Source organism: Bufo bufo, chromosome 7 (assembly GCF_905171765.1).
Source record: "Bufo bufo chromosome 7, aBufBuf1.1, whole genome shotgun sequence".
In the NCBI taxonomy this organism is placed as follows: domain Eukaryota; kingdom Metazoa; phylum Chordata; class Amphibia; order Anura; family Bufonidae; genus Bufo; species Bufo bufo.
The window spans coordinates 5,385,498-5,410,511 of record NC_053395.1 but is presented as its reverse complement, the minus strand read 5'-3'; the positions used below and the strand labels follow the sequence as shown (position 1 = coordinate 5,410,511).

Sequence of the window (25,014 nt, the reverse complement as noted above, 5' to 3'; positions counted from 1 at the left end):
TCTAGGGAGGATTGTAGTGAGCATGCTCTGTGATGTACAGAAGTTACTGTGTACAGAAGGAAAGGAGAAACTTCTAGGGAGGATTGTAGTGAGCATGCTCTGTGATGTGCAGAGGTTACTGTGTACAGAAGGAAAGGAGAAACTTCTAGGGAGGATTGTACTGAGCATGCTCTGTGATGTGCAGAAGTTACTGTGTACAGAAGGAAAGGAGAAACCTCTAGGGAGGATTGTAGTGAGCATGCTCTGTGATGTGCAGAAGTTACTGTGTACAGAAGGAAAGAAGACACTTCTAGGGAGGTTTGTAGTGAGCATGCTCTGTGATGTGCAGAGGTTACTGTGTACAGAAGGAAAGAAGACACTTCTAGGGAGGATTGTAGTGAGCATGCTCTGTGATGTGCAGAGGTTACTGTGTACAGAAGGAAAGAAGAAACTTCTAGGGAGGATAGTAGTGAGCATGCTCTGTGATGTGCAGAGGTTACTGTGTACAGAAGGAAAGAAGAAACTTCTAGGGAGGATTGTAGTGAGCATGCTCTGTGATGTGCAGAGGTTACTGTGTACAGAAGGAAAGAAGAAACCTCTAGGGAGGATTGTAGTGAGCATGCTCTGTGATGTGCAGAGGTTACTGTGTACAGAAGGAAAGGAGAAACTTCTAGGGAGGATAGTAGTGAGCATGCTCTGTGATGTGCAGAGGTTACTGTGTACAGAAGGAAAGGAGAAACCTCTAGGGAGGATAGTAGTGAGCATGCTCTGTGATGTGCAGAGGTTACTGTGTACAGAAGGAAAGGAGAAACTTCTAGGGAGGATTGTAGTGAGCATGCTCTGTGATGTGCAGAGGTTACTGTGTACAGAAGGAATGGAGAAACTTCTAGGGAGGATTGTAGTGAGCATGCTCTGTGATGTGCAGAGGTTACTGTGTACAGAAGGAAAGGAGAAACTTCTAGGGAGGATTGTAGTGAGCATGCTCTGTGATGTGCAGAGGTTACTGTGTACAGAAGGAAAGGAGAAACTTCTAGAGAGGATAGTAGTGAGCATGCTCTGTGATGTGCAGAGGTTACTGTGTACAGAAGGAAAGGAGGAACTTCTAGGGAGGATTGTAGTGAGCATGCTCTGTGATGTGCAGAGGTTACTGTGTACAGAAGGAAAGGAGAAACTTCTAGAGAGGATAGTAGTGAGCATGCTCTGTGATGTGCAGAGGTTACTGTGTACAGAAGGAAAGGAGAAACTTCTAGGGAGGATTGTAGTGAGCATGCTCTGTGATGTGCAGAGGTTACTGTGTACAGAAGGAAAGGAGAAACTTCTAGAGAGGATAGTAGTGAGCATGCTCTGTGATGTGCAGAGGTTACTGTGTACAGAAGGAAAGGAGAAACCTCTAGGGAGGATAGTAGTGAGCATGCTCTGTGATGTGCAGAGGTTACTGAGTACAGAAGGAAAGAAGAAACTTCTAGGGAGGATTGTACTGAGCATGCTCTGTGATGTACAGAGGTTACTGTGTACAGAAGGAAAGAAGAAACTTCTAGGGAGGATTGTAGTGAGCATGCTCTGTGATGTACAGAGGTTACTGTGTACAGAAGGAAAGGAGAAACTTCTAGGGAGGATTGTAGTGAGCATGCTCTGTGATGTGCAGAGGTTACTGTGTACAGAAGGAAAGGAGAAACGTCTAGGGAGGATTGTAGTGAGCATGCTCTGTGATGTGCAGAGGTTACTGTGTACAGAAGAAAAGGAGAAACTTCTAGGGAGGATTGTAGTGAGCATGCTCTGTGATGTGCAGAGGTTACTGTGTACTGAAGGAAAGGAGAAACTTCTAGGGAGGATTGTACTGAGCATGCTCTGTGATGTGCAGAGGTTACTGTGTACAGAAGGAAAGGAGAAACTTCTAGGGAGGATTGTAGTGAGCATGCTCTGTGATGTGCAGAGGTTACTGTGTACAGAAGGAAAGGAGGAACTTCTAGGGAGGATTGTAGTGAGCATGCTCTGTGATGTGCAGAGGTTACTGTGTACTGAAGGAAAGGAGAAACTTCTAGGGAGGATTGTAGTGAGCATGCTCTGTGATGTGCAGAGGTTACTGTGTACAGAAGGAATGGAGAAACTTCTAGGGAGGATTGTAGTGAGCATGCTCTGTGCTGTGCAGAGGTTACTGTGTACAGAAGGAAAGGAGAAACTTCTAGGGAGGATTGTAGTGAGCATGCTCTGTGATGTGCAGAGGTTACTGTGTACAGAAGGAATGGAGAAACTTCTAGGGAGGATTGTAGTGAGCATGCTCTGATGTACAGAGGTTACTGTGTACAGAAGGAAAGGAGAAACTTCTAGGGAGGATTGTAGTGAGCATGCTCTGTGATGTGCAGAGGTTACTGTGTACAGAAGGAAAGGAGGAACTTCTAGGGAGGATTGTAGTGAGCATGCTCTGTGATGTGCAGAGGTTACTGTGTACAGAAGGAATGGAGAAACTTCTAGGGAGGATTGTAGTGAGCATGCTCTGTGATGTGCAGAGGTTACTGTGTACAGAAGGAAAGGAGAAACTTCTAGGGAGGATTGTAGTGAGCATGCTCTGTGATGTGCAGAGGTTACTGTGTACAGAAGGAAAGGAGGAACTTCTAGGGAGGATAGTAGTGAGCATGCTCTGTGATGTGCAGAGGTTACTGTGTACAGAAGGAATGGAGAAACTTCTAGGGAGGATTGTAGTGAGCATGCTCTGTGATGTGCAGAGGTTACTGTGTACAGAAGGAAAGGAGAAACTTCTAGGGAGGATAGTAGTGAGCATGCTCTGTGATGTGCAGAGGTTACTGTGTACAGAAGGAAAGGAGGAACTTCTAGGGAGGATTGTAGTGAGCATGCTCTGTGATGTGCAGAGGTTACTGTGTACAGAAGGAAAGGAGAAACTTCTAGGGAGGATTGTAGTGAGCATGCTCTGTGATGTACAGAGGTTACTGTGTACAGAAGGAAAGAAGAAACTTCTAGGGAGGATTGTAGAGAGCATGCTCTGTGATGTGCAGAGGTTACTGTGTACAGAAGGAAAGGAGAAACTTCTAGGGAGGCTTGTAGTGAGCATGCTCTGTGATGTGCAGAGGTTACTGTGTACAGAAGGAAAGGAGAAACTTCTAGGGAGGATAGTAGTGAGCATGCTCTGTGATGTGCAGAGGTTACTGTGTACAGAAGGAAAGGAGAAACTTCTAGGGAGGATAGTAGTGAGCATGCTCTGTGATGTGCAGAGGTTACTGTGTACAGAAGAAATGGGGAAACTTCTAGGGAGGATTGTACTGAGCATGCTCTGTGATGTGCAGAGGTTACTGTGTACAGAAGGAAAGGAGAAACTTCTAGGGAGGATTGTACTGAGCATGCTCTGTGATGTGCAGAGGTTACTGTGTACAGAAGGAAAGGAGAAACTTCTAGGGAGGATAGTAGTGAGCATGCTCTGTGATGTGCAGAGGTTACTGTGTACAGAAGAAATGGAGAAACTTCTAGGGAGGATTGTACTGAGCATGCTCTGTGATGTGCAGAGGTTACTGTGTACAGAAGGAAAGGAGAAACCTCTAGGGAGGATTGTAGTGAGCATGCTCTGTGATGTGCAGAGGTTACTGTGTACAAAAGGAAAGGAGAAACTTCTAGGGAGGATTGTACTGAGCATGCTCTGTGATGTGCAGAGGTTACTGTGTACAGAAGGAAAGGAGAAACTTCTAGGGAGGATAGTAGTGAGCATGCTCTGTGATGTGCAGAGGTTACTGTGTACAGAAGAAATGGAGAAACTTCTAGGGAGGATTGTACTGAGCATGCTCTGTGATGTGCAGAGGTTACTGTGTACAGAAGGAAAGGAGAAACCTCTAGGGAGGATTGTACTGAGCATGCTCTGTGATGTGCAGAGGTTACTGTGTACAGAAGGAAAGGAGAAACTTCTAGGGAGGATAGTAGTGAGCATGCTCTGTGATGTGCAGAGGTTACTGTGTACAGAAGAAATGGAGAAACTTCTAGGGAGGATTGTAGTGAGCATGCTCTGTGATGTGCAGAGGTTACTGTGTACAGAAGGAAAGGAGAAACTTCTAGGGAGGATAGTAGTGAGCATGCTCTGTGATGTGCAGAGGTTACTGTGTACAGAAGGAAAGGAGAAACTTCTAGGGAGGATTGTAGTGAGCATGCTCTGTGATGTGCAGAGGTTACTGTGTACAGAAGGAAAGGAGAAACCTCTAGGGAGGATAGTAGTGAGCATGCTCTGTGATGTGCAGAGGTTACTGTGTACAGAAGGTGTTAGCGGTTTTCTTCAGGCAGGTTTATGCTGGTATAAGATGAGGCATCAGACCTCCAACCCATGAATATTTCCCTGTGCAATGAATATCCCTTTGCTTCTGATCAGAGAGATAAATATCAGCCCAGACCGAACTTAGGTTGTTAAATATCTGACATCTTTATTTTTCATCACATACTTATAGGGCTTTTTTGGGGGTGGGCGCATATTGTTTCTCAAGGTCCAATTGGAACACTCCTGGTATTTCTAAAGAGGCTCTGGGAACATGTGTCACCAAATTACAGTTGAAACTTTGTTAAACAATGCTGGTATCTGCTGTATACAATACTTGCAAAAGGGTTATTTTACATAGAACAGGTTTTCTCTACATGCTAATAAGTTGAATAAGTTGCTATCATTGTATGTGAGGTGAGATGTTAAATAGCTCCTTTGTTCAGAGATGCTGCTATTGTGTCCAGGATTGGCAGAGGGTGTGTTACGTGCTTATTTCGATGTGCTGCATGCATCAGAGATGAGGCTTGTATAATATATGTTTTATCTGTGATGTATCAAACGATTTATGAAAAATCCCTTTCAGAAGGAAAGGAGGAACTTCTAGGGAGGATAGTAGTGAGCATGCTCTGTGATGTGCAGAGGTTACTGTGTACAGAAGGAAAGAAGAAACTTCTAGGGAGGATTGTAGTGAGCATGCTCTGTGTGCAGAGGTTACTGTGTACAGAAGGAAAGGAGAAACTTCTAGGGAGGATTGTAGTGAGCATGCTCTGTGATGTGCAGAGGTTACTGTGTACAGAAGGAAAGGAGAAACTTCTAGGGAGGATAGTAGTGAGCATGCTCTGTGCTGTGCAGAGGTTACTGTGTACAGAAGGAAAGGAGAAACTTCTAGGGAGGATTGTAGTGAGCATGCTCTGTGATGTGCAGAGGTTACTGTGTACAGAAGGAAAGGAGAAACTTCTAGGGAGGATAGTAGTGAGCATGCTCTGTGCTGTGCAGAGGTTACTGTGTACAGAAGGAAAGGAGAAACTTCTAGGGAGGATAGTAGTGAGCATGCTCTGTGATGTGCAGAGGTTACTGTGTACAGAAGGAAAGGAGAAACTTCTAGGGAGGATTGTAGTGAGCATGCTCTGTGATGTGCAGAAGTTACTGTGTACAGAAGGAAAGGAGGAACTTCTAGGGAGGATTGTAGTGAGCATGCTCTGTGATGTGCAGAGGTTACTGTGTACAGAAGGAAAGAAGAAACTTCTAGGGAGGATTGTAGTGAGCATGCTCTGTGATGTGCAGAGGTTACTGTGTACAGAAGGAAAGGAGAAACTTCTAGGGAGGATTGTAGTGAGCATGCTCTGTGATGTGCAGAGATTACTGTGTACAGAAGGAAAGGAGAAACTTCTAGGGAGGATTGTACTGAGCATGCTCTGTGATGTGCAGAGGTTACTGTGTACAGAAGGAAAGAAGAAACTTCTAGGGAGGATTGTAGTGAGCATGCTCTGTGATGTGCAGAGGTTACTGTGTACAGAAGGAAAGGAGAAACTTCTAGGGAGGATTGTAGTGAGTGTTGGGCAATATACTCTCTTGCCTAACGTGTCCCTGACACATGATTTCGGTGATCAGCTTGAATTAACTCTATCCGGTACTGGGAGAATGAATTAGATGAGCACTGAACACATGTCTATTTCCAATCCATTCTGGTTTATTCCACAGTTGGCAAACAGTTATAATAGAGAGGGTTGAGCTTCCTTGACATCCAATCATATGTTAGCATTAGTATTCGACCTATGGTATGATCACACATGAGCTCTGCATTAACATATTAGATGACTCATAGTAACAGCATTTGACCAATCAGGTATAGACACATAGGCCAGCAGACACTTGAGCCAGATGACCTCATATGTAGTGATGTCGCGAACATAAAATTTTCAGTTCGCGAACAGCGAACGCGAACTTCCGCAAATGTTCGCGAACTGGCGAACCGGGCGAACCGCCATAGACTTCAATAGACAGGCGAATTTTAAAACCCACAGGGACTCTTTCTGGCCACAATAGTGATGAGAAAGTTGTTTCAAGGGGTCTAACACCTGGACTGTGGCATGCCGGAGGGGGATCTATGGCAAAACTCCCATGGAAAATTACGTAGTGGACGCAGAGTCGGGTTTTAATCCATAAAGGGCATAAATCAACTAACATTCCTAAATTGTTTGGAATAACGTGCTTTAAAACATCCAGTGTGTGTATACGATCAGGTATGATGTTGTATCGATCAGGTAGTGTAAGGGTTACGCAACTGAATTTAGACTACTGTCTAAAAATTAAATGCCTTATTTATCGGCAAGCTACTGTGCCACCCGGTATCAGTGGTTGGCACTGGCAGTGGGCACACTACAGTCAGTGGAAGCGGGCCTGACACACACTGGCAGCAGGCAAGCAACTGAAATTACACTAAAGTGTAAAAATTAAATGCCTTATTTATCGACAAGCTACTGTGCCACCCGGTATCAGTGGTTGGCACTGGCAGTGGGCACACTACAGTCAGTGGAAGCGGGCCTGACACACACTGGCAGCAGGCAAGCAACTGAATTTAGACTACTGTCTAAAAATTAAATGCCTTATTTATCGGCAAGCTACTGTGCCACCCGGTATCAGTGGTTGGCACTGGCAGTGGGCACACTACAGTCAGTAGAAGCGGGCCTGACACACACTGGCAGCAGGCAAGCAACTGAAATTACACTAAAGTGTAAAAATTAAATGCCTTATTTATCGGCAAGCTACTGTGCCACCCGGTATGAGTGGTTGGCACTGGCAGTGGGCACACTACAGTCAGTAGAAGCGGGCCTGACACACACTGGCAGCAGGCAAGCAACTGAAATTACACTAAAGTGTAAAAATTAAATGCCTTATTTATCGGCAAGCTACTGTGCCACCCGGTATGAGTGGTTGGCACTGGCAGTGGGCACACTACAGTCAGTGGAAGAGGGCCTGACACACTGACTGGCAGCAGGCAAGCAACTGAATTTAGACTACTGTCTAAAAATTAAATGCCTTATTTATCGGCAAGCTACTGTGCCACCCGGTATCAGTGGTTGGCACTGGCAGTGGGCACACTACAGTCAGTGGAAGCGGGCCTGACACACACTGGCAGCAGGCAAGCAACTGAAATTACACTAAAGTGTAAAAATTAAATGCCTTTTTTATGCAAAGTCCTGTGCCAGCCGGTATGAGTGGTGGGCACTGGCAGTGGGCACACTACAGTCAGTGGAAGTCAGCCTGACACACACTGGCAGGCAACTAACCTTAGATTAAAGTGTAAAAATTAAGTGCCTATTTTTTAAGCAAAGTCCTGTGCCACTCGGTATGACAGGGGTGGGCACTGGCAGTGGGCACACTACAGTCAGTTGAAGTCGGCCTGACACACACTAGCAGCAGGCAAGCAGCTGAAATTACACTAAAGTGTAAAAATTAAATGCCTTTTTTATGCAAAGTCCTGTGCCAGCCGGTATGAGTGGTGGGCACTGGCAGTGGGCACACTACAGTCAGTGGAAGTCAGCCTGACACACACTGGCAGGCAACTAACCTTAGATTAAAGTGTAAAAATTAAGTGCCTATTTTTTAAGCAAAGTCCTGTGCCACTCGGTATGACAGGGGTGGGCACTGGCAGTGGGCACACTACAGTCAGTTGAAGTCGGCCTGACACACACTAGCAGCAGGCAAGCAGCTGAAATTACATTAAAGTGTAAAAATTAAATGCCTTTTTTAAGCAAAGCCCTGTGCCAGCCGGTATGAGTGGTGGGCACTGGCAGTGGGCACACTACAGTCAGTGGAAGTCAGCCTGACACACACTGGCAGGCAACTAACCTTAGATTAAAGTGTAAAAATTAAGTGCCTATTTTTTAAGCAAAGTCCTGTGCCACTCGGGATGACAGGGGTGGGCACTGGCAGTGGGCACACTACAGTCAGTGGAAGTCAGCCTGACACACACTGGCAGGCAACTAACCTTAGATTAAAGTGTAAAAATTAAGTGCCTTTTTTTAAGCAAAGTCCTGTGCCACACGGAATGACAGGGGTGAGCACTGGCAGTGGGCACACTACAGTCTGTGGGCCTGCAGCTCCTCACACACAGGCAGGCCAGGCAACTGCAATATGTATATAAAGGAAAAAAAAAAAGCAGACTAATGTTGCAGCCCTAAAAAGGGCTTTTTGGGGTGCTGTCAGGACGCTGTCCTTACAGCAGAGATCAGATGAGTCTTTCAGGACTGGAGTGGACACTGAATTCACTAGCCTAGCTATCGATTTCCCAATTAAATCAGCAGCAGTTACAGTCTCCCTCCTCTCACTAAGACTGCAGCTTCAGAATGAATCTAAAATGGATGCTGTGCAGGAGGTGGGAGGGTCTGGGAGGGAGGGTATGCTGCTGATTGGCTGGAATGTGTCTGCTGACTGTGAGGTACAGGGTCAAAGTTTGCTCAATGATGATGTATAGGGGGCGGACCGAACATCGCATGTGTTCGCCCGGCAGAGGCGAACGCGAACAAGCTATGTTCGCCGGGAACTGTTCGCCGTCGGATAGTTCGGGCCATCTCTACTCATATGGTTAGAAGGCTGTTCAAACTTACAAATCTGAACGTTTAACACAAGCCCTTTCTGTTTGCAGACACTGAGGCACCTTTTTTTTTTTTTTCTCAAATAACTTCCTGACACTGCTCTGCTTTCTCACTCACCATAGCCCCCCTTCACGGGAGTTCTGATGTACACTGTCTGTAAGCTTCTAACTTCACAGATTATTACAGCTTTTCATCCCTGTTGCCAGCCGGGCATAACATTCTGTTTCACATTTTAACTGTCAATTCTCACATCCTGCCAAATTGTCTACCCATGTGTTAACTAGGAAGTAATTTGTGGGACTAGACCGTGCAACATAAAGTTTACATGTTGGCAGTGATGGAAACAGAATGATTTCACAGTGGGATGTGACCGTACACTTACCACCCGGTCAACATCTCACACAGACAGATAATCTTATCACTTCTAAAATACTTATACTATATATACATAAGAGTTAATTCAAGCTTGTAACCTTCTGTTCCCGGAACAGATTATTCATATAGTGCACTTTTTATATCTCACGATATGGACTCCCTGAGCCGCTTACAATCAACATTTGCGTGTCCCAGACATCGCAATCCACCAAAATCATAAATAGATGGTTCGACTTACTTGATTGCGATTTTGGTCATTGCTCCAGGTCCAAGAGGAGGACAAGAATTGATGTCTTTCACTGTAGACCTGAAGAGGACCCTCCCAATCCCGGAACAGAGCCCCCAAGCTGTTGGGCAATATACTCTCTTGCCTAACGTGTCCCTGACACATGATTTCGGTGATCAGCTTGAATTAAGTCTATCCGGTATCGGGAGAATGAATCAGATAAAACACTGAACACATGTCTAGTTCCAATCCATTCTAGTTTATTCCACAGTTGGCAAACAGTTATAATAGAGGGGGTTGAGCTTCCTTGACATCCAATCATATGTTAGCATTAGTATTCGACCTATGGTATCGATCACACATGAGCTCTGCATTAACATATTAGATGACTCTGTCACGGAACCATGAACCAGACGTACAACAAGGGATAAGTGAAAATAAGAAGGCTTTATTGAAAATAAAGCTGTAAAGCAAAAGTCCAAACGGATGGGGAAACCGAAGCAGAGTCTTTGCGAAGCCAGAGGTCAGGAACCAGAAGGGTAGTCAGACGAAGCCTGGATCAGGAACCAGCAGGGTAGTCAGACGAAGCCAGGATCAGGAACCAGCAGGGTAGTCGGACGAAACCAGGATCAGGAACCAGCAGGGTAGTCGGACGAAACCAGGATCAGGAACCAGAAGCAGCAGCAGTCTAGAAGCATGTGAACACAGGAGGACCAAGCAAGGAACTGAAGCCACAGACCTCCTATATATATGAGCTGGGCATCCAGCTCCTCCCAGTGGGAAGGAGGAGCCGCAGGGTGGGAGGCTACAAGAAACCCAGAAACCAAGATGGCCGCCAGCACATGTCAAACGAAGGAGAACAGCAAGAAGGTAAGACCATGACAGTACCTCCCCCTCAAGGGCCCCTCCTCCGCGGAGTAAAGAACGGTTTCTGAGGGAAGCGTGCGTGGAAGGCTCGGAGCAAGGCAGGAGCATGGACATCTGCGGAGGGAACCCAGGAACGCTCCTCTGGACCATAACCACGCCAATAGACCAAAAACTGCACCCGACCGCGGACCAGGCGTGAGTCCAGGATATTGCTCACCTCATACTCCTCACGATTACCCACTAGGACCGGACGAGGCCGAGGAACCGAGGAAGTGAAACGATTACACACCAGTGGCTTCAACAGGGAGACATGAAACACGTTGGAGATCCGCATGCCAGGAGGAAGCGCAAGGGCATAGGCTACCGGGTTTACCCTGCGAAGCACTCGGAAGGGACCAACAAAGCGAGGCGCCAGCTTGGGAGTGGGCACTCGAAGGTTGAGGTTGCGGGTGGACAACCATACACGGTCTCTGACCTGGTAGGAAGGAGCAGGCGCTCGTCTGCGATCAGCCTGGAGTCTCTGGCGCTGCGCAGAGACCTCAAGGGACTTCTGGATCAGTACCCAAGAAGCACGTAGGACGGAAAGGTGATCCTCCACAGCCGGAATATCCTGGGGAGAGAATACCTCCGGTAACACGGCAGGTTGGAACCCATAATTGGCCATGAAGGGAGACGTCCCAGAGGAAGAGTTCACCGCCGTGTTCCTGGCAAACTCAGCCCAAGGCAGGAGGTCAACCCAATTGTCTTGGTGATCGGAGACATAGCAACGAAGGAATTGCTCCAAGGCCTGATTGGATCGTTCTGCGGCCCCATTGGACTGAGGGTGGTAGGCCGAGGAGAAGGAGAGATGAATCCCCAACTGGGAGCAAAAGGCGCGCCAGAACCTGGACACAAACTGACTCCCCCGATCCGACACAATCTCCTTGGGCAAACCGTGCAACCGGAAGACCTCCCTGGCAAAAATCGTGGCCAACTCTTGTGCAGAGGGTAACTTCTTGAGAGGAACACAGTGGCACATTTTGGAAAACCGATCCACAATCATGAGAATGACCGTATGGCCTCGGGATGCAGGGAGGTCCACAATGAAATCCATCCCCAGGTGTGACCATGGGCGCTCCCCGGTGGCTATGGGTTGCAGAAGGCCCAACGGAAGGTGCCGAGGGGACTTACTCTGGGCACAAACGGAGCATGCCGCTACATATGCGGCGATGTCGGAACGTAGGGAAGGCCACCAGAACAGACGTGAAACAGCCCAGGACAGCTGATTCTTTCCAGGATGCCCCGCGGTCTTGGAGTTATGGTAGGTTCGCAACAACCGAGTGCGCAACTCCTCAGGCACAAAACATCTGCCGTTGGGTCTCCCAGAGGGAGCACCAGATTGAGCCGCCAAAATCTGCTCACCCAGGGGAGAGGTCAGGCTGGTGCGAATGGCGGCCAAGATCTGATTCGGAGGTATGACCGAAGTCGGAATCGACTCCTCCCTGGACAGCTCGGAGTACTGCCGTGATAAGGCATCCGCCCTGATGTTCTTGGAACCGGGTAGGTAGGAGACCACGTAATTAAAACGTGACAAGAACAGAGCCCATCTGGCCTGACGTGGTGTCAATCTCTTGGCCTCAGAAAGGTAGGTCAGATTCTTGTGGTCCGTCAGGATGAGGACCGGAACCACCGAACCCTCGAGCAAGTGCCTCCATTCTTTAAGGGCCTGCACGATGGCCAATAACTCCCTGTCACCAATCTGATAGTTGCACTCCGCGGAAGACAGTTTCCGGGAGTAAAACCCACAAGGAAGCAGAGGACCCTCTGGTGTTCTACGCTGAGACAGAAGGGCGCCTACTCCCGTCTCAGACGCGTCCACCTCGAGGACAAAGGGCAACCCAGGGTTGGGATGCGACAGAATCGGAGCCGACACAAAGGCGGACTTTAGAGCCTCAAAAGCTCGGATGGCCTCGAGCGGCCAGACCTGGGAATTACTGCCCTTCCTGGTCAGATCCGTGAGAGGCTTGGCTAGCATGGAAAAGTCCCTGATGAACTTCCGATAATAATTGGCGAAGCCCAAAAAGCGCTGCAGGGAACGAAGACCACTGGGCTGGGGCCACTGTAAGACAGCCGAAACCTTCTCAGGATCCATGGAGAACCCCTCAGCGGAAATGATGTAACCTAAGAAGGTTACCTGGGATCGGTGAAATTCGCATTTCTCAAGCTTACCAAACAGCTTGTTCTCTCGTAACCGTTGCAACACTCGTCTGACATCCAGAATGTGGGCCTCCATGGATTCAGAATATACCAAGATGTCATCCAAATAGACCACCACACACTGCTGCAACAGGTCACGGAAAACATCGTTGATGAATTCCTGAAAGACTGCGGGCGCATTGCACAACCCAAAGGGCATAACCAAGGATTCATAATGACCGGTCCTGGTGTTAAACGCGGTCTTCCACTCATCGCCCGCCTTGATCCTTACCAGGTTATATGCCGCCCTCAGGTCGAGTTTGGTAAAGACCGTGGCCCCTTTAAGGCGATCGAACAGCTCGGAAATCAAGGGTATCGGGTAAGCGTTCTTGATCGTGATGCGATTGAGACCCCTGTAATCGATGCAAGGCCTCAACTCACCGCCCTTCTTTTTCACAAAGAAAAATCCAGCCCCTGCCGGGGACGAGGATTTGCGAATGTGTCCGCGTGAAAGCGCCTCCCTCACGTACTCCTCCATGGCCTCATTCTCCGCTACCCACAGTGGATAGACTTTGCCACGAGGAGGAACGGCACCAGATTGTAACTCTATGGCACAATCGTATGGGCGGTGCGGAGGTAGGGCAACCGCGCGCACCTTATCGAATACATCCCGGTACTCCTCGTATTCAGGAGGCAACAGAGAGTCCGAGGAAGTACACAGCAACTTGACAGACCCATGGATGCAACTAGCCCCACACTGCGGTGACCACGAGAGGATCTCGGCCGATCTCCAAACGAAAGTCGGATTATGCTTCCGGAGCCAGGGGTACCCCAAGACCACCGAGTAGTGTGGAGACGAAATAACCTGGAGGCAGACCGACTCTCTGTGAACGGCACCAATGGCTATCCCCACTGGAAGGGTCTCATGAGTCACGTGTGGCGGCAGAAGGGGTCTGCCGTCTATCGCCTCAAGAGCCAGTGGGGAACCTCGAGCCTGCAGAGGAATGGAATTGGCGTCAGCGAACACATTATCAATGAACAAACCACCAGCACCAGAGTCCACCAACGCCTGGGTCGTCACCGAGCCCCCGACCCAGGAGAGGACAACAGTGATCAGTGGTTTGTCAACACGGGAAACCGGGGACGAGGAGACTCCACCCAAGATCTGCCCCCGACAGGATCTCAGGTGCGAGCGTTTCCCGGACGGTTCGGACATGCCAACCGAAAATGCCCACCGAGACCACAGTACATGCATCGGCCCTCGCGTCTCCGGAGTACCCTCTCCCCCTCGGACAGGCGAGCAAACCCCAGCTGCATGGGTTCACCCCCAGACAAGTCATCCCCAGGAGGCGTGGGAGGAGAGGGAGGCACGGGTGGGACAGCAAACGTAGGCGCCAATCTGTTAGAAAACCTCCGCAGGCTCTCCTTAAAGGAAGGTCTCTCCCTGAGTCTGGTGTCAATCAAAATCAGGAAAGAAATAAGAGACTCGAGCTCCACTGGTAGGTCCTTAGCTGCAACCTCATCCTTCAAGGCATCCGAGAGACCATGAGAGAAAGCAGCGACCAGAGCCTCATTATTCCAGCCCACCTCTGCTGCCAGGGTACGAAACTCAATGGCGTATTCAGCTACGGATCGTGAACCCTGTCTGATGGACATAAGGAGCTTCGCAGCAGAGGCAGCACGAGCCGGCACATCGAATACCTTCCGAAGAGAAGCAACAAAACCGGAAAACTCGGCAACCACCGGATTGTTGTTCTCCCATAAAGGGCTGGCCCAGGCCAAGGCCTTGTCCGAGAGCAGCGAGATCAAGAAGCCCACCTTTGATCTCTCAGTGGGAAAGGCATGTGGCAGCAACTCGAAATAAATGCCCACCTGGTTAAGGAAACCTCGGCACTGAGTTGGCACTCCCCCAAAGCGCTGTGGAAGAGGGGCAGAACCGGTCATACCCCGAAACACCGCAGGTGCAACAACAGGTGTCGGGGTAGACTCTGGCGCAACAACCGGAGCGGCAGTAGGAGCGGGCCCAGGAGCGACAACCGACCCATCGGTAACGGGAGCGAAATGAGCCGTGCGTTCAAGCAGGGTTTGCAACGCCACAGCGAACCGACCCAACAGGTGATCCTGCTGATCAAGTCTGGCAACCAGCGTGGGTAGCGAGGATGGCCCTGTACCGTCAGAATTCATGGCTTGGTCCTAATGTCACGGAACCATGAACCAGACGTACAACAAGGGATAAGTGAAAATAAGAAGGCTTTATTGAAAATAAAGCTGTAAAGCAAAAGTCCAAACGGATGGCGAAACCGAAGCAGAGTCTTTGCGAAGCCAGAGGTCAGGAACCAGAAGGGTAGTCAGACGAAGCCTGGATCAGGAACCAGCAGGGTAGTCAGACGAAGCCAGGATCAGGAACCAGCAGGGTAGTCGGACGAAACCAGGATCAGGAACCAGCAGGGTAGTCGGACGAAACCAGGATCAGGAACCAGAAGCAGCAGCAGTCTAGAAGCATGTGAACACAGGAGGACCAAGCAAGGAACTGAAGCCACAGACCTCCTATATATATGAGCTGGGCATCCAGCTCCTCCCAGTGGGAAGGAGGAGCCGCAGGGTGGGAGGCTACAAGAAACCCAGAAACCAAGATGGCCGCCAGCACATGTCAAACGAAGGAGAACAGCAAGAAGGTAAGACCATGACAGACTCATAGTAACAGCATTTGACCAATCAGGTATAGACACATAGGCCAGCATACACTTGAGCCAGATGACCTTATATGGTTAGAAGACTGTTCAAACTTACAAACTAAGGAATGTATGGATATTCCTGAAACAGCACAAGAAGTTTCACACATTCCATAAGGGGGAGGGAGATTTTGTAGTGCACTGACCAAATGTAATACACGTAGCTGAATAAGACAAAATGGAGTTACTTATACTCCTTCAGTGAGCATGCTCTGTGATGTGCAGAGGTTACTGTGTACAGAAGCAAAGGAGAAACATCTAGGGAGGATTGTAGTGAGCATGCTCCGTGATGTGCAGAGGTTACTGTGTACAGAAGGAAAGGAGAAACTTCTAGAGAGGATTGTAGTGAGCATGCTCTGTGATGTGCAGAGATTACTGTGTACAGAAGAAAAGGAGAAACCTCTAGGGAGGATTGTAGTGAGCATGCTCTGTGATGTGCAGAGGTTACTGTGTACAGAAGGAAAGGAGAAACTTCTAGGGAGGATTGTAGTGAGCATGCTCTGTGATGTGCAGAGGTTACTGTGTTGCCAGAGTGGTGTAATGTCTCTGTATGGTGGTGATAATTGTGTCAACGGTGTCTCCTACCTGGGTACGGCTGGACTCCTGGATCCTGGCTCACTTGCAAATCCCTCTATAATTCCTACTAGCACCACACTCAATTTATTGCATCAGTAATTGAGATCCAGACCCTTAGTAAAGTTCAAACTTGTCTTTACTGATTGTAGCTTTCATCCAAGCAAGATACAGCTTTAGTCTTAGGTCCCAGCAGGTATTGGCAATGGTTGGCAGGAATTTATGCTTCTGCTCTCTCATGTACCTGGAGCTTGCAGGAAAGGACGTCTGCTTGTAGCTCTAAACTGTGGCAGGAATTTGGCTTCTGCTCTCTCTATCTTCTGCTGTCTGGGGACTGACTAGCTGAGGAGGAATATGGCTTCTCCTGGGTCTCTGGACTTTACTCACAGCTATCTTCACAGGGTATGCTTCTTCCTGGAACTGGAGTTGTCTGCTTTCTTCTTCTAGCTGAGGCTGCAAGGCTCAGGCTGGGGATGATGATCAATGTCTCAGCCGAGACAAGATCCTGGCTTTGATTCCCTATATCTGGGAGCTCCTACACGCACAGCCTTCCCCTAACAGGGGTGGCTGGCACTCCTCACTAACTTCCTTCTCTCCCCATGCTGCAGCATATGGGCACAGCCCACTCTGCTCACAGAGGGGGGAGCTAAGCTGGAATGAACAATTCCAGCTAGATGTACTAAATTGAACCTAAATCCTTGACAGAACATTGCTGCCTGCTGGTGAACATGGATATTGCAGCAATATACGTTCAACAAGGTTTTATAATGCACATCAGTGAAGATATAAGGTAAAATTACATCAGATAACAGGGTTAATGCTCTTAACAGATTGTAGTGGGGTAAAAGAGTTTAGTAACACAACTCTGGGGTGTTACAGATGCTTCCAGATTTATAAAAGGATTGCTAGTTTTTTGCTAGTTTGTAACTCCACCCACTTATGATAATGAGATGACTACTGCCCTGCCCCTAGTGTACACAGAACCAGCTGCAAAGGGACAGGAAGAGTCAGTCTATTGTGAGGATGCAGTGGTCAATATGCACATTGAAATATTTCATATTGAGCGTTTCATGGAAAATTCTAAAAATAAAAACCTGCATTTTTATTAAAACAACTTTACCATTAAATTTTGGTTTAATCAATGGTTCTATCTCTGAGTAAAGCAGTGTGGTTACAGGAAAAAAGAACCTAGTTGTGGTGGTCGATGAGGTCAGTAATGAGAAGCAGACTCTGACGCTGGAACACCATCGCGATATAAGGAACTATACCAAGGGCTTCTTCATCTTCAGCAAGACGGAGAAGGAATCCCAGTATCAGAGGATGGTGAATTCCCAACAGCCGGCACCAGACAACGACGCCAGAGGTTAGTCCCTCCAGAGGTCAGTGCCTATAGAGGTTAGTCCCTCCAGAGGTCAGTGCCTCCAGAGGTTAGTCCCTCCAGAGGTCTGTGACTCCAGAGCTCAGTTCCTCCAGAGGTCTGTGACTCCAGAGCTCAGTTCCTCCAGAGGTTAGTCCCTCCAGAGGTCTGTGACTCCAGAGCTCAGTCCCTCCAGAGATCTGTGACTCCAGAGCTCAGTTCCTCCAGAGGTCTGTGACTCCAGAGCTCAGTTCCTCCAGAGGTCTGTGACTCCAGAGCTCAGTCCCTCCAGAGGTCTGTGACTCCAGAGCTCAGTTCCTCCAGAGGTTAGTCCCTCCAGAGGTCAGTACCTCCAGAGGTCTGTGGAAACAAGCATAAAAGTTGTGGAGAATATGAATGGAATGATACGAGTAGAGTAAAAGAGAGTATTACAGTCTTCCATATAATAAAATCTATTATAATATAACAATAGTAGTATTAATAAAGCTAGTAATAGTGAGTATAGTAATAACAGTAATAGTGAGTGGAGTGATAATACTAGTCATAGTAATGAGTAGAGTAATTGTATTATCGTAGGATCTGAAGTTCGGGAAAAAAAGGCTTAACACGACTTAGGTGCATAAACAGTTTTCTAAACTATGATAAAAGTTAAACAGTGCCTTGATAAAGTATTCATACCCCTTGAACTTTTTTTTAAAAAAAATTCATGTTCCATCCAAACACAGGGCTCATGCACACGAAGGTAATTTTTTTTCTGTGTTTGTACCGTTTTCTTTGTTGCCCGTATGTGGAACCATTCACTTCAATGGTGCTGCAAAAACAACAGAAATGACTCCGTGTGCATTCCATGTTCTATGTGTGTCCGCATAGCCGTGCCGCCCAAAAAATAGAACATGTCAGAATTCGCAAACACATCTCTGATATTCCACATCTTAAGACCAGAAATGTGTCTGCAGTCAGTTTACACTATGCTATTACTCATCGGGGAGACGTCTCAGGTTTGCAGGTTCAGGGGTTGGAAAGGGTTAATCCACCCGTTCGGGGTGGAGACCACAGGAGATTGCTTTTGAACAGGGAAGCATTTTAGATTTTTTTGTATGGGCTCGTGTATCCCCAAAGGTTTAAATCGCAAACATGATCTCTTTCGTCATTATTGATTCTTACTGAATTATTCTCTTAGTCTTTTGTTTTTGTTTTTAAGTTAAGTTTCTTGATATCAATTGTATTAGCTTTTTGACTTCAAAAACGAAAGTGGAGGTGTGGCCAAGATTGATTGTGTTCATCTGGATTTGGAGTTGGCTACTATTTAAACTCAGGTGTGTATGTCTATCCTTTGTCATGAGTAAGGATCGGTATTATGTGATCCGAAGCGCGTAGACATGGACTATTTGTCGTTTTTTATTGCACTTTTTTGAATAAAGGCTGTCACATTTTTGGAAGCTGGATTCCATTCTCGTTTATCAGTACATGTCCTATTATTGTCTGTATTACGGCCAAGGATAGGACTGTTGTATTATAGCCCAGACATTCGGTTTCACAAAATGTGGAACACACATAGCTGGTATCTGTATTTTTTGCGGATTCACAATTTGTGGCCCACAAAACAGGCATGAGCCCTTAAAAGTATTTTATTGGGATTTTATATGATCGACCAACAGAAAGTACAAGTCTGTGTGAGGTTAGAAGGAAATGATACAAGGTTTTCAAAATTTTTAATAAATAAAAATCTGGACAGTGCGGGTGCATTTGTATTCAACCCACCTGAGTCAGAACTTTGTAGGACCACCTTTCTCTGCAGTTACAGCTGCAGGTCTTTTGGGGTCTGTCTCTACCAGCTTTGCCCATCTAGAGGCTGACATTTTTGCCCAGTCTTCTGTGCAGAAGGGCTTGCACTCAGTCAGATCAGATGGAGAACGTCTGTGAACAGCAATTCTCAAGTCTGGACTTTGACTGGGCCGTTATAACTCATGAAGATGCTTTGATCTAAACCCTTCCATTGTAGTTCTGGCTGGATGTTGAGGGTTGTTATCCGTCTGGAAGGTAAACCTCCGCCCCAGTCTCAAGTCTTTTGCAGCCTCTCTCAGGTTTTCCTCCAGGATTGCCCTGTATTTAGCTCCATCCATCTTCCCATAAACTCTGACCAGCTTCCCTGTCCCTGCTGAAGAAAAGCACCCCCGAGCATGATGCTGTCACCACCATGTGTCATGGTGGGGATGGTGTGTCCAGGGTTAGTTTTCTGCCACACATAGCGTTTTGCATTTAGTCCAAAAAGTTCCACTTTAGTCTCCTCTGACCAGAGCATCTTCCACATGTTTTGTTTGCTGTGTCCCCTACATGGCTTGCAGCAAACTGCAAACGGGACATCCTTTTGGCTGCTTTCAGAAATGGCTTTCTTCTTGCCACTTTTCCATAAAGGAGTCCACGACTAATAGTTGTCCTGTGGACAGATTCTCCTACCTGAGTTGTGGATCTCTGCATCTCCTCCACAGTGACCATGGGCCCCTTAGCTTCTTCTCTAATTAGTGCCCTCATTGCCTGTGCTGTCAGTTTAGATGGACGGCCGTGTTTTGGGAGGTTTGCAGTTGTGCCATACTCTTTCCATTTTCAGATGATGGATTGAACAGTGCTCCATGAGGTGTTCAGAGCTTGGGATATTTTTTTTAACCTAACCCTGCTTTACACTTCTCCACCACTTTATCCCTGCCCTGTCTGGTGTGTTCCTAATGTTCCTAGAGAACTAATGCTCTGTAACAAACTTTTAAAGGCCTTAACAGAACAGCTAGAGTTACACTGAGAATTACTTACACACAGGTGGACTTTCTTTAGGTTACTTCTGAAGGCAATTGGTCATATTGGATTTTATTTAGGGGGATCCGAATACAGGAGGGCTGAATACACAAATGCATGCCGCACTTTGCAGATATATATTCATTAAAAATGTTCAAAAACCATGTATCCTTTTCTTGTGTTGGTCACATAAAATCCCAATAAAATACATTTAAGTTTGTGGCTGTAACATGATAAAATGTGAAAAAGTGAATGCTATGAATATTTTTTCAAGGCACTATATATACAAAGAGTAAAGATAAGTAACAGTCACCAAGAATTGTGCAAACACATGAGCCAGCTCCTATCGACCAGTGACCAACATGGCACTCAGCCGACGACATGTGATACAAAGAGACGTCATGGTATCCAGACATCCTGCCATGATGATGTATTTAATAAAGGTGAGAGCTTTGTTACAAAACCAAGTGCTTTCTAGTCTTCTGGAGCCTCCTCACCCCACCTAAAGGTTACTACGCATGTCCAGTTACCTCATACTGCAGGAATGCGGCCAGGTATCAGGCATCACTAACCAACTACATGGAATTAAAAGGGAAGCACCAATTAAAAACTTGCTTTACAGTAGTGATAATACTAGAAATAATGAATACTAGAATGAGTATAGTAGTATTAATACAAATAATGGTAACAGTGAATATACTGTAGTAGGGATAATACTAGTAATAATGAGTATAATAGCAGTAATACTAGTAATAATGAGTATAGTAGTGATATTAGGAATAGTAGTAGTAATAATAATGAGTATAGTAGTACCAATGCTTTTAACCGTGACAATAATAGGAAGGTATAATTTTAGTAGCGCTAGAAATAGGTGTAGTATTTATAGTAGTTTTAGTAACAGTAGTGATAAAACTAGTAATAATAGTAGTATTAGCAGTAGAACAGACTTTGCATATAGTAATATTAGGCCTCATGCACACGGCCGTTGTTTTGGTCCGCATCCGAGCCGCAGTTTTGGCGGCTCGGATGCGGACCCATTCACTTCAATGGGGCCGCAAAAGATGCGGACAACACTCCGTGTGCTGTCCGCATCCATTGCTCCGTTCCGTGGTCCGCAAAAAATATATAACCTGTCCTATTCTTGTCCGCGCTTTCCGGACAAGAATAGGCAGTTATATAAAAGGCTGTCCGTGCCGTTCCGCAAATTGCAGAACACACACGGACGCCATCCGTGTTTTGCGTATCCGCGATTTGCAGACCGCAAAACACACAATGGTCGTGTGCATGTAGCCTTAAACACATTTTCCCTGAAATATTTTATCTAAATCTTTTTTCACCCCGCAGGTTCTCACGTTGTCTCTCCCCCAAAGGTGAGCTATAAATGATCAGTTTCCCCTGGTCCCCATGATGGCCCATGTAGCCGGCCATCAGTGACACTGGAAACTCACAAGGACTGATAGGGGTTATAAGTGAGGAGGACTGTAGCTCAGTCCCCTGATCACCTAATTTACTGCGAGCAGTGGGTGCTGATAATTACAATCACAGTCACCAGCTTAACTACCGCCTCAAAAACAGCACAAACACATCTGTATTTTATATAGAAATTGGAAAAATGTTCCCATCTTTCAGGGACTGTCCAGGAATTTCTGGATGGGTGACCACTCTGCTTGCAATCTGTGTCAATCACTTCCATCTACCTCCTCTATTTGCAGATTAGAAAGAATATGGAAGAAAGACAAAAAAGTCTCTAAATGCCACTTAAATCATAGCCAGGAGTAAAGGAGCAATTTAACGGAAACCACTGCCACTAATCAGCCACGTATGTGATTACTGTGTATAGAGGTTTATAGGGCAGAACCTAGGAAAGGGTTGTACAAGGCTTCCATATACCCGAGGAAGGAACGCTGGGGAAGGCATGCTGGGGAAGGGAGCGCTGGGGAAGAAATGCTGGGGAAGAAAAACTGGGGAAGAAATGCTGGGGAAGTAAAACTGGGGAGGGAACGCTGGGGAAGGAATGCTGGGAAAGGAACACTGGGTAAGGTACACTGAAGAAGGAACACTGGAAAAGGAATGCTTCGGAAGGACCACAGGGGAAGAAACACTGGTTAAGGAACACTGAAGAAGGAACACTTAAGAAATAACACTGAGGAAGGAATGCTGGGGAAGGAACACTGAGGAAGGAATGCTGGGGAAGGAACAATGAGGAAGGACCGATGAGGAAGGGAAACTGATGAACACTGAGGAAATAACACTGAGGAAGGAATGTTTAGGAAGGAATGCTGGGGAAGGAACACTGGGGAAGTAATGTTGGTCAAGGACCGATGAGGAACGAACTCTGGGGAAGAAACATTGGGAAGGGAACACTGAGAATGAATGCTGAGGAAGGAAAGCTGGGGAGGGAACGCTGGGGAAGGAACGCTGGGGAAGGAACTCTGGGGAAGATACACTGAGGAAGTCCTAATTGATCCCCACCAGTAAGTCCTACTCAATCCACACTAGGGTTTCCCCCTCAATCCTCACTAGAGAAGAGCAATTCAATTCTTACGATTCATCTCATCAAGCAGAGTTGTTCACCTGTGATAGGGTTCCCTGTAGCTGAGGATGCAGGACACTTGATTGATATGACACCTTGGCAGCCTTGACAGTCTCGCACCTTCTGCTATTGAAGCAGCAACTGTTCATGTGATCTCTACTTAGTAAGTCTTCCTGGAACCTCATTAATAATTCCCAGTCCATCTATATTAGTAAATCACACTCAATTCTCACTAGTAATCCTCAAATGATCTCCATGGTCCTTGATCCTCGCTAGTCATTCTCAATTGATCTCCACTAATAAGTCTGACTGGAAACCCACTAGTATTCCCAATTAATAACTGGATCCACACTACTAATTCCAAATCAATCCCCACAAGTAAGTCCCACTAGATCTACACCAGTAATTCCCAGTAGTAATTCCAAATCAATCCTCGGTAGTAATTCCCTTTCTATCCTTACTAGTAATATCCACTCTATCTCCACTACAAAAGTCCTACTTGATCCCCACTAGCAATTCCCAAATTGATCTCCATTAGTTTGTCCCACTTGATTCCAACTCAGTCTCCACTAGTCAGTTCCACTCCATCCAAACTAGTAAGCCCCAATCAGCCACCCCTAGTAAGTCTCGATTAACCCCATTAGTAAGCCCCAGTCAGCACCAGTAAAGCTTTCTCCACCCCACCCCTCCAGTAATCTCAGCTGTGCTTCATGGCATGCAGTAATACCGTGTAACATCTGGGTCTGGTCCTTGTATTATTTCCAGGTTGTGATTGGAATAAAACATAAAGTCGGGATTTTCTCCAGATCAGCAGATAGAGATTTCTCCTGGCTGAAGTCTCTGCTGACATCTGAGGTCAAAGACCACGTCCTGTCTGTCCAGTCATATCTCATCTCTAATAATGGATACCAGCAGCTGAGTGAGGACTTGTCCCATTGCACATTCGGGATCCTCTATCATACCAAGAATAATGGCAGAGTCAACATTACCGATGTCACCGACAGTCTGTACGATGAGGAACTACAGCTTTTATCTAAGACCCTCGGTAAGAACAAAACATATTTGAAAAGACTGCTACAAGGATGAGACAGAGCTGGAGTGAGAACCAAAGCTGTGACAGGAACCAAAGTTCTTATGTGAACAAAGCCTTAAACATGCAGCACGCTGTTAGGGTTAGGTATAGGACTAGGTCTAAGGTTACTATTTTAAGGTTGGGTTTGATTTAGGATGAGGATTGGGGTTTAGTTTAGGGTTTAGTATGAGGAGTAATTAGAGTACGGATTATATTTAGGTCAGGCTTAGGTTTCAGGTTAGGATTAGATATAGGCTTTAGTTTGGGTTAAAGGTTAGTTTTATGGTTAAGGTTAGGATTAGATTTAGGAATTTGGGCTGGTTTAGGCCTCCGTTTACCTTCCGTTTTTTGCTTTTTGTATACGGACCGTATATGGAACCATTCATTTCAATGGATCTGCAAAAAAAACGGAAGGTACTCCGTATGCCTTCCGTTTCCGTATTTCTGTTTTTCCGTTCCGTTTAAAGATAGAACATGTCCTATTATTGTCCACATAACAGACAAGGCTAGGACTGTTCTAATAGGGGCCACCTGTTCCGTTCCGCAAAAAACGGAATGCACACGGACATCATCCGTATTTTTTGCGGATCCAAGCCATACGGTCGTATGCAAGAGGCCTTAGGGTTATATATGAGGAGTAATTAGAGTCCGGGTTAAATTTAGGATTAAGCTTAGATTTGAGGATAGAATTGGGTTAAAGGTTAGTTTTATGTAGAATCTGAATTTTGTCAGACTTGTTTGGGTACAATTTGAGAGAGAGAGAACTTGAGCATTGACTTCTTGTTCAGTCTGCAGTTCGTGCCAGCCACAGCACTCGCCATGCCATCCAGCATCTTGGTCGGTGGCATTCTCTCCATGCCTGATGCTCCACTAAGCTGTGCACTCACTTCTGCTTCTGTCCCCTTAAAGGACTAGTGCACGCACTCTCAAATTATTCCCGAGACAATGCACAGGGTCCCTGGATATTTAGAGGGAACCTGTCCGCTAGAAAACGCACCATAAACCACCAGCATTACCTTACAGATGTTCTCATCATGTTTCTAAAGTTGGGTTTCTCTTTGCTCTCTGAAGCACCTAATCGCAGAAAAAATTTGTGAGATTTCAGGCTGGATTCGTACATGAAATTACAACGGAGGCCATCAATCAAATGTGAAGGGGGCGCGGACAGCTTGACTTCAAGCCAGAAAGTTGCTGCCCCATTGACTTCAAGAACTTCAAAGTGCATCAAAGAGAAAACCAACTTTAGAAACATGATGAGAACATCTGTAAGATAATGCTGGTGGTTTATGGTGCTTTTTCTAGCTGACAGGTTCCGCCAAAATGCGCGTTGGGGCTGGCGCCATCCCAGAGGAAGCACAACATGGGTAATGGGTTCTGCTACATTATGCGTTTCTGATGTCTTTATTGCACTTTAGTACTATATTTTAAATGGACATTGTAATTGAACTATTGCCCTGGTGTTTTCCTCCTGAGGATGCCGCCTTTCCTGCT

The 25,014-nt window shown here is 46.6% G+C and overlaps 1 protein-coding gene across 1 annotated transcript in view; it reads left to right on the top strand.

Annotated features, from left to right (window-relative positions):
- Nucleotides 1-25,014, top strand: part of LOC121008276 — a 53,986-nt gene that overhangs the window by 10,453 nt on the left and 18,519 nt on the right. Inside the window, exons 5-7 of the mRNA XM_040440721.1 lie at nt 16,952-17,137; nt 21,263-21,288; nt 23,217-23,496. Of these exons, the coding sequence (XP_040296655.1) occupies nt 16,952-17,137; nt 21,263-21,288; nt 23,217-23,496 (492 nt within the window). The remainder of the gene's footprint in view (nt 1-16,951; nt 17,138-21,262; nt 21,289-23,216; nt 23,497-25,014) is intronic.